This window comes from Glycine soja, chromosome 1 (assembly GCF_004193775.1).
Source record: "Glycine soja cultivar W05 chromosome 1, ASM419377v2, whole genome shotgun sequence".
NCBI classification, from domain to species: domain Eukaryota; kingdom Viridiplantae; phylum Streptophyta; class Magnoliopsida; order Fabales; family Fabaceae; genus Glycine; species Glycine soja.
Genome location: NC_041002.1, coordinates 50,956,095 through 50,968,616, shown reverse-complemented (window position 1 = coordinate 50,968,616; position 12,522 = coordinate 50,956,095). Strand labels below are relative to the sequence as shown.

The following is a 12,522-nucleotide window of genomic DNA, read 5'->3' as shown; positions in this document are numbered from 1 at the left end:
TGTTGATGACTCTTTCTATTAGCAGGTCCTTATAATTTGTTCTCAAAATAATGACTGTAAGTTAGTCGTTTAATAATTTCAATTTAAAATATAATTTATATATTTAATATTTATTATGACCTATAGCTATAAAATAAAACCCATTTTTCATTGTACCCTTAGAAATTAATTCTCTTTCACTAAAATTACAGGATTGTCAAAGGGTAGAATGGTAAATGTGTTTCTGTATTAAACGAAAGCACTGCCCCTCAAGTAAGTACAATTCCCGGTGGTGCCGAGTTGAGTCCCATAGCAAGGACGAGAGTGCGACACTGAAAGAGGAGGGAAACTACTGTTACTCAAAGCGGCTTCTCAAGCCCTAACAAATTCCATACTCTAACTCGTAGTTAGAAAGCAAATTCTTCTTATATAACTCCACCAATCGCTACCAGTATCCGTTATTGAACCCACTCTCTCTCAATTGCATGAGGGAGAGAGGTCTGGTCTGGTCACAGAGCCATTAGATTAGCGTTACTTTGTTAAACCCTAGAGATAGAATCATGACATAAACGTTTTCGACTCTGAATTGTTCTTCTCTCCGATATTGAAGCTAGCCAGTTAGGGTTTGAGCCTTTTCTGATTTCCCTCTCACTTCTACACCACCAACAACATGAGTCCTGTTCAGAATTTCGAGCAGCATTCTCGTCACCTCGTGGAGGCAGACCTCCGTATGCTTTCTCTCTCTGCAATGATTATTATTTAGCATTTTACTTTTTGTGTGTTTTGTTTACTGTTTGATTGTGAATTGAAGTGGAAAAAGTTGTGTGATGATCGAAACATTGAAAATGGATGCTTCACGCGTTGCTTGAGGCTTTACTTTTATTTCTCCTTATTTCCAAGTTCTCTTGCAGCTGGAAAATGGATCCAACTATGCCTGTGTTGGCATTTAAGTGCCTTCAGTTTTTGTTGTTTTGACATTTGATGCTTATTCATGTTCTCTTGCCGTGGGAAAGTGGATTCAACTATACATGTGTTGTATCGGCATTTAAGTGCTTCCAGTTTTTGTTGTTTTGACATTTGGTGCTTATTTTCATGTTCTTTTGCTGTAGGAAAATGGATTCAACTATGGCTGTGTTGTATTGACATTTAAGCGCTTTCAGTTTTCGTTGTTTTGATATTTAGTGTTTTGTTTTTGCTTAATTTTTTTTGTTTTTGTTTTTGTTTTTGATTTCTGGTTGAAAACAGCGATTCCAGCGAGGCTGCAGATGGTGATGGAGGTTAGGGATAGTCTTGAGATTGCTCACACCGCTGAGTACTTAAATTTTCTGAAGTGCTACTTCAGGGCATTTTCAGCGATTCTGCTGCAAATTACGAAGCCACAGTTTGTGGACAATCAGGAGCACAAGCTTCGGAATATTGTGGTTGAGATATTGAACAGACTTCCGCACAGTGAAGTTCTCCGCCCCTTTGTACAGGACCTCTTGAAGGTTGCCATGCAAGTGCTTACCACCGATAATGAAGAGAACGGTTTAATTTGTATCCGTATAATCTTTGACCTTTTGAGGAACTTTAGGCCAACTCTAGAAAATGAAGTCCAGCCGTTTCTGGACTTCGTCTGCAAGATTTACCAAAATTTTAAACTGACTGTTAGCCATTTCTTTGACAACATGGCAATGACTGGGGAAGATGTCAAACCCATGGAGACTTCACTTTCTGATCAAGGTATAAACACCACCATTGCAACTGGTTCACAGCTTAATCCAAGTACTCGCTCATTCAAGATTGTTACGGAGAGTCCACTGGTTGTGATGTTTTTGTTTCAATTATATAGTCGTCTTGTGCAAGCAAACATTCCTCAATTATTGCCATTGATGGTTGCTGCTATATCAGTTCCTGGCCCAGAAAGGGTTCCTCCTCATTTGAAAACTCACTTCATTGAGCTCAAGGGTGCACAAGTTAAGGTAGGTGCTTATGGTAAAAATGAAGGCTGGCTAAATATTTTTGCAATTTATATTAGTAGTTAGTTTAGTATTTTAAGCACCTGGAAGCATAGTACAACTTATTTCAATATGACTTATAACTTATGAGATATATATGAAAATCAAAATCCTCCCAACCCCCATGTTGGTCATGATGTACCAACTATTAGGATTTTGAATAAAGCTGGTGTTTGATTTGCTTTCTGCTTTAATTTTCAGTTAATATTTTGCACTAATAATTAAAAAAGTGCCACATTGTTTTCACCTTGTGAAAGAAATGGTAAAGACAACATTTTCTTTGTCACTATTTCCTTCTAAACGAAAACAAGTTGGCATTTTTGTAGTTATTAGTGAAAACATATTAATTGAAACAGAAAACAAGACCCCAAAGATTTCCATTTATTGAGGGCATTATAGAACTTATATGACAAATAATGGTAAAGATTACATTTTAAAATGAAATAACAACTGTTGTTTCATTGAATATATATCCTACTTTATCAGCTATTTTGGGGTGAACAATTGAAAATGAAAAGCCACAAATTTTTCATTAACTAATCCTTCTCTTGATATCATCTAATTATATACTTACTAGTTTCATTTTTTGTTATTGCAGACAGTTTCCTTTTTAACTTATCTGTTGAAGAGCTATGCTGATTATATAAGGCCGCATGAAGAAAGTATATGTAAAAGCATTGTGAATTTGCTTGTAACATGCTCTGATTCTGTATCCATTAGAAAGGTGATACTGTTGTTGCTTTTGTCTTTTTTTCCCCTATTGGATTTCTCTTTCATTGATTTAAAGACAAAGATGTTGGATGCAGGAACTATTAATATCCCTGAAACATGTCCTTGGAACAGATTTCAGGAGAGGTTTATTTCCTCTTATTGATACTCTACTTGAAGTAAGGTAACTTGATGATCTATTCTGAGATCTTGATGCGGATATTTTTGGATGGATTTCAAATAAGGGATCCCTGTTAATAATATTTTTACATGAAGTATAAATAACCGTTTGTAAGTGTGTAGTGGCTATTATGTTTACTATATTAGCTTAATGTGACTTAAATAACCACTCTGTCATTATTATTCTGTCACAGTACATATTTTTATCAAGTGAACCTTAATTGTAATTCTCTGTTTTTCTTTCAGAAGGTCAATAGTGATGCAAAGTAAAACTAGATGATCTTAAATTTATCTAATTGGACAATCATGTGTAGTTATTGAGTAAAGAAGGGTTAAAAACTATGTGAGCTATATTTGTATTGGAAAGTTATCTGTCAATTGTATTTAGAGTCAAAATTCGGGCTGTTTAAGATCCGAGTTCCTGTAGCTTCTCAGATAATGGTTCTAGATTTGTGTTTCCAATGTTAGATGTTTTAGATCCTAGATCGAATTAAAACTTGTTGAGTTGTGGGGATCTAAATGGGTAAATCTATGTCTGTCAGGAAGTAGAGAATATAAAAAAGTGGACCGGGAATTTAGAGTGATCAGAGTAAATAAAACTTGACATCAATACAAGTTGAATGTTCTCTTATGTTATAGATAATTCAAACTTTTAGGGTTCTAGTTGGGACTGGACGGGCATGCTTTGAGACATTGAGGCCCTTGGCTTATAGTCTTTTGGCAGAGATTGTACATCATGTTCGGCAAGATCTCTCCTTATCACAGGTATGATTTTTCTATTTTTATAGTCAACAAAAATTTGTGGGGGAAAAGTTTAAACATTTGATGGGGGTAAGATGATAATTGATATTTATATATACATGGAAATTTGTTCTCAATTGCATAATATTTCATCTCATTGTGTTGCTGCAAATATCCTTAACTGACTGTTTCTGACAGACGTGATCTTTTTGCTAATACGAGTTCTCTATGGTTGCAGTTGTCGCGAATTATTTACTTATTCTCAAGTAATATGCATGATGCTTCATTATCATTGAGCATCCACACCACTTGTGCTCGCTTGATGTTGAATCTGGTGCTTATCCTAACTCTTCTTAATAATATAGTTAATTTTATTCTGTTTAATTTTCCACCTTCTGTCTCCACTGACAATTAGCTCCTAGGGTTTTGTAGAAAAAGTACCAACATTTTTTTTTGAGAGGCCAATGTTAGATTTTGAAAGGGTTTTGTAGAAAGAGTACCAACATTAGATTTGTTTGTGATGTTCATTTTGAGCTATTATAAAATTAGGCTGCTGCCAAGGAGCTTTGGGAATTAGAACATGGTTGTTTATTTGGCTTCTCTATGGTGTTTAGCTTGTAGTTGATTCAGGGCTTGACTAACTGTTCTTCATGTGCTTGGAGGGTGTGGTTATATTATTATTTTTGTTTTCCCTAATGTTTTTGTTATTCTTTTGTCCTTTTGGAGTATATCTTGTTTTCTCTCTTGTAACCTCTTCCTAAATAATCTCTTTTTTTTTTGCTTGCTTCTAGAGTTTTTCTTTTAATGATGATTATTTGTAACCTAACATGCAAAATCTCTCTTCTATCTCTGTTTTCCCCTTCTCCCCAAAATAAGAGATTTAGGATTTGCTATCTGATTAAATTCCTGAAGTCTTCTTATGTTCTTTCCATTTGATATAGGTGGAACCAATTTTTGAGAAAGGGGTTGATCAACAATCTACAGATGAAGCAAGGATTCTATTGGTCTGCCACATGATTTTTGCTAGATTTTGGCAATTTGGCATTTTACTTTGTTTCCTGGGACTGACATAAATTGTGTTGCTTTGTAGGGCCGCATTCTGGACGCTTTTGTTGGGAAATTCAGTACTTTCAAACGAACAATTCCTCAGGTTACTTGGGATCAATTTATTGTTCATGTTATGTCTAACAATTGCCTCAGTATAATTGTGTATCTGTTGTTTGATTATTATGGATGATTGGTGATAACCTTTCTTTGGGGCTGGGCATGGTCATTTTTTTGGAGTACATCACATTTTTAAATACATTTCATTAAGTGATTGGCTTTACTTGAGATTTGAATTTTTGTGTGTATTTCACACTTTTTAATCTACTTTTCATTGCTGTCTATTAAATATATATATCGGATACAAAAGGGAGGGAGACAGCTGTTTACACTTACACAATACAGCTGTCTCCTCAATAAAGCTGACTAACAAAACAGCCACAATACACAAAACTGCTAAAACTTTAACACTCCCCCTCAAGCTGGAGCATATAAATCATATGCACCAAGCTTGGAACATATAGACTGAATCCTAGTTCCTCTTAAGGACTTAGTTAAAATATCTGTTGGTTGGTAATTAGAATTGATGAACTCAGTGACAATCTCCTTGGACAGTAGTTTCTCTCGAATAAAATGACAATCAATCTCTATGTGCTTAGTCCTCTCACAGAAGACTGGATTTGAGGCAATGTGAAGAGCTGATTATCACAGTACAACTTCATTTGCACCACTTCACAAAATCTAAACTCTTGGAGAAATTGTTTAATCCACATAAGTTTGCATGTAACCATAGCCATAGATCAATATTCATCCTCTGCACTGGATCGAGCAACAACAGTTTGTTTCTTGCTCTTCCAAGAGATAACATTTCCCCGAATAAAAACACAATATCCTGAGGTAGATCTCCTGTCTATGGGACTTCCAGCCTAAAAGCTCGAGTCTGGGTACCACCAGACACCTTATGGTTTATACAAAAATAAACATTAATGGATTTCAAACATAAGATAAATACAATTTTCATAATATTTAACTCAAGCTAGCATAAACATTTAACATGCGAGTTTTGATAAGAGTGAAGTAGCTGATTGTTTCATTTAGTAGCAAACCAAATATCTTAGCAACAAAACTTGGTGTTTTTGCTTGGATGATTTGTACTCACGTTTTTTTTGTTTTTGCTCAGTATATATATATGAGGAGTACCAGAGGTACTTTAGATACATAATGAGATTAGGTAGACAGCTGATTCCTTTGGGTGGACTATGATTCTATGAAATCTGACAAGGGACCGAGCTATCCACTCTAAAAATGTTACAAATGTCCTGCACCTAGTATCCTTTTCTAATTACAAAAACCTTCTCTTAGATTAGTGGACCATTGGTTATAGTGCAGTGCAAAATCTTTCTCCATAGATTTAAACCATGTCCAGATTAGAAGTACTGCATTATCTAACAACTTGCTTCCATTGAAGGTTTCATTTAAGAAAACTATCCTATTTCTTTGCTGCCAGATGGTCCATGTTAAAGCTACCCACCAACACTTCCATCTTGTGGATTTTATCCCATCAACAATCCCACTGCCATGCTGCAGAAAATGATCCCTCGGATTTTGCGGGAATGCGCCCACTATGTTCACCCAAGACAATGACTCCCACCATAAAGGGAGGATTTTGCTGCAATTGAAGAATAAATGGGCTGCATCCTCCTCCTTATTGCTGCAAAATGGACACAGCATGTCATTTACTTCCACTTGTCTCCTTCTCAAATTTGACTTCGTTGGTAATCGATCTCTAATTAGCCTCCATGCAAACACTGCTGATTTGGCTGGGATCCTAAGTTTCCATAGTTCCACAAAAGCTCCATCCTGGATCTCTAATATGCTCTTTTTGTTGAATAATTCCCACTTGGATCAGGTTTCCAAACCCAAGAATCTACTCTGTTTGGTTGGATTGCTGTCTGTGCTGCCTCCCCTAGAAATCCAACAGCCATTGCAACTTCATTATCGAATAAAGGTCTCCTCCAAATATAGTTCCATTCCCAGCCTGCGTCTGTGTGGCTCCCCATCTGCTTGATGAACTGCTGTTGTTGGCATGAAATTTGATACAATCTAGGATATTTTGCTATGTTGTACCCATGAGCACTCAACGGTTACCTGTTAATACCTGTACTGGTATTGCGTATGTTGTACCCATGAACACTCAATAGTTACCTGTTAATACTTGTACTGGATATGTACCTGGTATAGGTATGACAACCATTTAGGAGTACCCAGGCGTCATAAAATGTTCTTAATAGAATTAACATCAATGACATGACATGCTACAAAAGCACAGACCACTCACTGCTGATGTCCTAATATGTTTGTGATGTGCTTGTGCTTATTCAGAAATGGAGACACTTTTTTTTTTGCATGTTCAGCTGCAAATTTTCTTGTAAATAAGCTTTTTAGGTTTTATGATGCGAATTAACTCTTCCCTAACTATCTGGTTCAGTTTCTCCTTATTAAATTTAGAGATTTTGGTTTTTGCGGAGAATCTAAGATCTAAGATTCTGGGGTAGGGCTTTGCCTTTGTAGTTCTCTAGTGTTGTTGGCTGGAAAGGAATGCTAGAACTTTCAAGGGAACTTAATATTTGGGACAGGGTTGTTTCTTTTTAGCATGCTTTGTTACGTGACTTAGTTTCGTGGTTTCTAGATTATCTTCTTCCTTTGTCGTCTTTTCTTTATTACGTAATGAATATCTTTTTAGAAAAAAAATTCTAACTCCAAGGTTCCAAATAAACTTTGAAGTACATGAAGTTAGCACAAGTATTTAAAGAAGGCACAAGATTTGAATGGAGTATCAATAGGGGATCAGAAGCTGTTGTGATTTGTGCTAGGTGATTGTGGTTAGTGCACAATGAGGGTGTGTTGTAATAACCTGTCCTGGTGGCGGTGGGGCTTAAAACATATCGGTTAGTGGGAATTGGTTAACAGGAGGAGAGGTGAGGGGAAGGTAGGCAAACTGTGAGTTAGGTAGGTATGGGAAGTAACTCTCTCTCGAGGTGCTTGTGGTGTTTGAGTATTCCCTTTTCGTTTTGTCTTTTATTTTTCACTGTCCATGTCAAATTCTCATCTGCAATGAACCCAACCCTAAGCCTGAGATTTCATGGAGATGAGAAAACAGAGAATAGAGAAAAAGAAAGAACATTTCTGTGATGTAAATTGAATGACAAACAGAAAAAAAAGGAGACAATTCTCCTTCCAAAGGTCTCCCACTTCCCCCTTTTACAACTAAGCTATTGATTGGTTCCTAAATGCTAACAATTCATAATGAATTCACTTTTACAGTTTATTCCCTTCCTACTGTTCCTGCCCCTACAACTCTAACTGTCTAACTAATTCTGTAACTGTTCTTAACCACCTAATTAAATCTTGTGACTTTTCTTAGCAGCTTTGCCTAATCATCTTTTATTCTTCTGTCTTGTGGCCTATCAACATGTTTTCTGATATCAGCCACGGAGAAGGGATTTTAGCTGTTTTCTATCAATACAAGTACACTCTGCTTTTTGGGTTCCTATCATTATGTCTATCTATAAGTTTTTATATCTCACCTGATGTTGGTTTGAAGTTGTTCTGAAAACATTTCCTCTGTACAATCAATATATACACAACTGAGGCAGCTTCTGACAAGGGACCTCTTTGCTTTTGTTTTTAGGATATCTGATGGAGAGTCAGGTTACCACCTGAGCTTTTTGCTCAGGTGGCTGATCAATTGCCTATAATTAGTCTTGCAATGTCTACAATATATTGTGCTTCACTTTTATTAATGTAAATCTACAGGTTATTGCGTTGCCACATTTCTTCATAACCTATTAGTAATATAATTTATTGCTATTATTTTTATAGCTCTTGGAGGAAGGTGAGGAAGGAAAGGATCGTGCTACCTTGAGATCAAAGCTTGAACTCCCTGTGCAGGTTGTTAGAAAACTTCTGTTTGAGATTCTCTTTCAGGCTATATAATTGCACTTGCATGTTTATCTTAACATTTTGTGTGGTGTCAGATTGTCATGATTTGCTTTATTTTGTACTGTTTTAAATTTTCTTGAAAAAAACAAAGAAATATTACTCACTAAACTAGCTTAACCGAGTACAATACTCACATACCTCCCCCACCACACACACACACAAACTTAAGGTGAGAGAGCTCAAACACCTCCAGTTTGTCCCTAATAAACTGAAACCTAGTAGGAGAGAGGGATTTAGTGAGGAGGTCTGCCCACTGGTCCTGAGCTGGTATATGAACCACAGAGAGTTTGTTGCTGAGAATTTTCTCCCTTTCTAAGAAAAGATCAATCTCCATATGTTTGGTTCTTGCATGAAGAACTGGGTTGTGTGCCAGCGCCACAACACTTTGATTATCAAAGAAAATGAGAGGCATGGAAGTAGGAACCCCAAGTTCTTGAAGGTTTGAAGCCACAAAATGTCAGCTGAAGTTTGAGCTAAGCTCCTGTACTAGAGTGAGCTACCACTTGCTGCTTTCTGGACCACCAGGAGACCAGAAGTTAGCTGCACCTGACATGGACCTGCGGTCATCAGGGTCAGCAGCCCAGTCAGCATCGCAGTAAGCATGCAGACTTAAGGGCTGATGAAGAGAGGCTGGAACAAATCTGAGACCAAAGTGCAGAGTTCCCTTAAGGTACTAAAGGATCCTTTTTACCGCAGTCCAGTGTGACTCCAAAGGTCTGGCCATGAACTGACAGACTTTGTTCAAAGGATCCTTTTTACCACAGTCCAGTGTGACTCCAAAGGTCTGGCCATGAACTGACAGACTTTGTTCACAGCAAAACTGATCTCTGGCCTAGTAATAGTGGCATACTGAAGAGCCCCTACTACTGACCTGTACAGAGTGGGATCTTGTAGGAGATTATTACCAGCTTAGGGTCCCCACAAATCACTGTAAACAAGTTCTAAAGGTTTAGAATAAGTAGTAGTAGAAAGAACAAGTTTGAGTGTATGATCATCAGGGTGTCCTTAGCGGACATGCCACATAAACCTAGAACTAGGAGAAACAACAGTGGATACAGATTTTGTTTGTGAATCAGAATTAGAGACTAAACAATTTGCTGGAAGATACTGCTTAGACTGAGGATGCAAGAGGCTTGGAAACTGGTACAAGCCATAAGAACCCACTGTGCCTCGAAGCAGAATTTCTTTAGTTGCATGAGATTTCACGAGACAATAGTCCGCATGAAACCCACAAAATTAAATTATCTTTAGCAAAGTGACTGACACGTATGAGAGTTTTGGTGATTGAGGGAACATGAAGCAAATTATGCAGCGACAAAGAGACATTAGATTTGACAGGTGACTGAAAATAAGAGGACCCAGAGGAAGAAATGTGCAGACCTTGTCCATTACCAATGAAAATTTGGTCTGGACCTTCAAAGAGCTGAGTTGGCGGATGTTATTCTGATCTGCAGTGACGTGATAGGATGCTCCCGAGTCTGGGAACCAAGTGCTACTAGTTGTAGGACATGCACCAAGTATTCCAGCATTAGTAATCATAGCACTAGGAGGATTTTGAGCTTGTTGTTGAGGCTGATATCGCTGATTCTGCCGAGGAAATTGCAACTGCCTGGGCATGATTACCCATGGAGTGGCAGAATTGGGATGGGAAAACTGTTAGGCTGATAAACACCATAGTTCTGCTGTGTTGCCATGAATTGAGTCCAAGGGTTCGATGAAGTCTGAAATCCTTGAAAATTAGCTGGAATTTAAGGTTGATAATTCTGATCATAGCGATGATAACAATCTGAGGCTGGGTGACTGTACTTGAAACAGACTTAACATTGCACATTAGGAAACCGGTCTCCACGACCACGGCTGCCACCATGACTGTTTCGGCCACCGTGACCTCGTCCAGAGCCACGAAAACTAGAATACGAGTTGTAGTTCGAATTCACAGGTTCAGAAGCAGCATGAGCTTGACTAGAAGAGGAAGATTGTTGTTGCAAACCTGAGGAAGAGGTTCCAGTGAGGTTTAATGAAGCCGTTTCAGAGGCGAGCTTCTTATGTCACTTTTTGAGTCGCATCTCATTCACAAGAAGGAGCGCTTCAACTTCCTCAATTAGCATTGGCTTGAATTTACTTTTGATAACCGAGTTGTAATTGGAAGGTAGACCTTCGAGAATAACATCAACATGTTGCTCCAGTGTGATCGGATCTTCGACAGAAGCTAGTGCATCAGCCAAAGCTTTGATGCGCAGAAGAAATTTCGAGACGGATTTGTTATCAAGAGTAGTAGATCACAACTCTGTGCGAAGTCGACAAACTTTTGCTTTAGTTAACTTCTGATTATTATTGTGAATTTTCTCCCACACTTGAAACACATCAGTGGACCCTAGAATGCAAGATAGAATTGAGCTAGAAAGAGATGATTGAAGCCACGTGAGGAGCATTTGATCTTGTATCTCCCACGCAGTGCACGCAGGATTCACAGTGCCTAAATCCTGATCAGCTTCACTCGCATATCTGAGAGGAATGTTCGGACACACTAGATATCTGTGTAATTGATGCACTTTGATCACTGGTTCTACTTGCTGCCTCCACTGCAGGAAGTTCGAATCAGTGAGCTTCTCAGTGATTGAGTGCACAAAAGCAGAAGATGAAGAGAAGGAAGGAGGAGGATTAGATTCAGCCATTGCAGGATCTTCAAGCTCTGTATACCATATTAGAAACAAAGAGAAAGAGAAGACGAGAGAGAGAGGTAGAAACTGAAATTTGTGAAAATGTAAATTCTGATTTCATTCCCAACTGTTTTCAGTTACATTGTAGCTTTTATACTAGATACTGGAAACTTGCAGAGTAAGTTTGTAAGACTTGCAGAGCAAGCTTCCAACAGTTAGTTGCCAGCTGTCACATGACAGCTGGACTACTAACTTCCACATTCTAAACTAGCTTAACCGAGTAGAATACTCACATAGTCAGTGAGTATTAGAGTATACGTAATCCACTAAGTGTCACATGACAGCTGGAATAATTATTTTTCATTATAAATATGCACACTCCTTTTTTGTGTGCACCCTTTCTACTTATGACAGTTTTATGAACTATGCTATATTGTATTAGAGTATACCTAATCCACTAAGTGTAATGTCTTTTACTTCTTGTTAACTGTTAGCTGTCAGTTAGCTGTTTGTTAAGGGAAGTCCTAACTCTAGTTAGTTAGTGACTGCTATTGTTAGTTTTCTGTTTGTCTCTCTCTATATAGAAATGACTCAGAGTTTGTAACTGTCTTTAACTGATTCAGATTAATGAGAAGTTAGTTTCAGTTCTCTCTCAAACTCTAATATATTGGGATTTTAGTGCTTCATTTTGTTTCATATTTTAGTAAAAGGGAATATTTTATTGATTTTTAGTTTCTTCTCATTTCTTTTGCTTTCTTCCTCTGCTTTTGTTCCTTGTTTCAAACATAGTGTCAAGGAGCAATTCCAGGCATGCTAAGCCTTACTTCACTCTTTTTTTTTTTTTGAAAGGCAAAAGATAATATATATATATATATATTAAACATAAGGGACACAGCAGCACCAGAAGTGCTGCTGGTGAATACATAGATGCAGAGCATCTAAACCTCCCACCAATACAGAATTAAAACAACAAACCCCCCACAAATACAAGAGACCTAAATTAACCAAAGAAGTCTCCAAGATTAGACGACCAAAAGTTAAAGGAAGTGCAGAAGTCTCTGTCCCTAGATTTCAGCCATGACCACAAAAGGAATAAAGCATCCTCCATGACTTTTGATGTTTCAAAACTTTTGCCTTGGAATATGAGTAGATTTCTATTCTTCCATATCGAGCTTGTTAAAGCAATCCACCATCTGTGCCATCTGTTTTGA

General features: G+C 37.6%; 1 protein-coding gene across 1 annotated transcript in view; it reads left to right on the top strand.

Annotated features, from left to right (window-relative positions):
* Positions 1–270: 270 nt before the first annotated feature.
* Positions 271–12,522, top strand: part of LOC114419833 (transformation/transcription domain-associated protein-like) — a 37,408-nt gene continuing 25,156 nt past the window's right edge. The window contains exons 1-9 of the mRNA XM_028385634.1: positions 271–707; positions 1,225–1,940; positions 2,575–2,700; positions 2,783–2,868; positions 3,521–3,629; positions 3,844–3,939; positions 4,547–4,609; positions 4,696–4,755; positions 8,532–8,600. Of these exons, the coding sequence (XP_028241435.1) occupies positions 650–707; positions 1,225–1,940; positions 2,575–2,700; positions 2,783–2,868; positions 3,521–3,629; positions 3,844–3,939; positions 4,547–4,609; positions 4,696–4,755; positions 8,532–8,600 (1,383 nt within the window). The 5' untranslated portion in view covers positions 271–649. The remainder of the gene's footprint in view (positions 708–1,224; positions 1,941–2,574; positions 2,701–2,782; positions 2,869–3,520; positions 3,630–3,843; positions 3,940–4,546; positions 4,610–4,695; positions 4,756–8,531; positions 8,601–12,522) is intronic.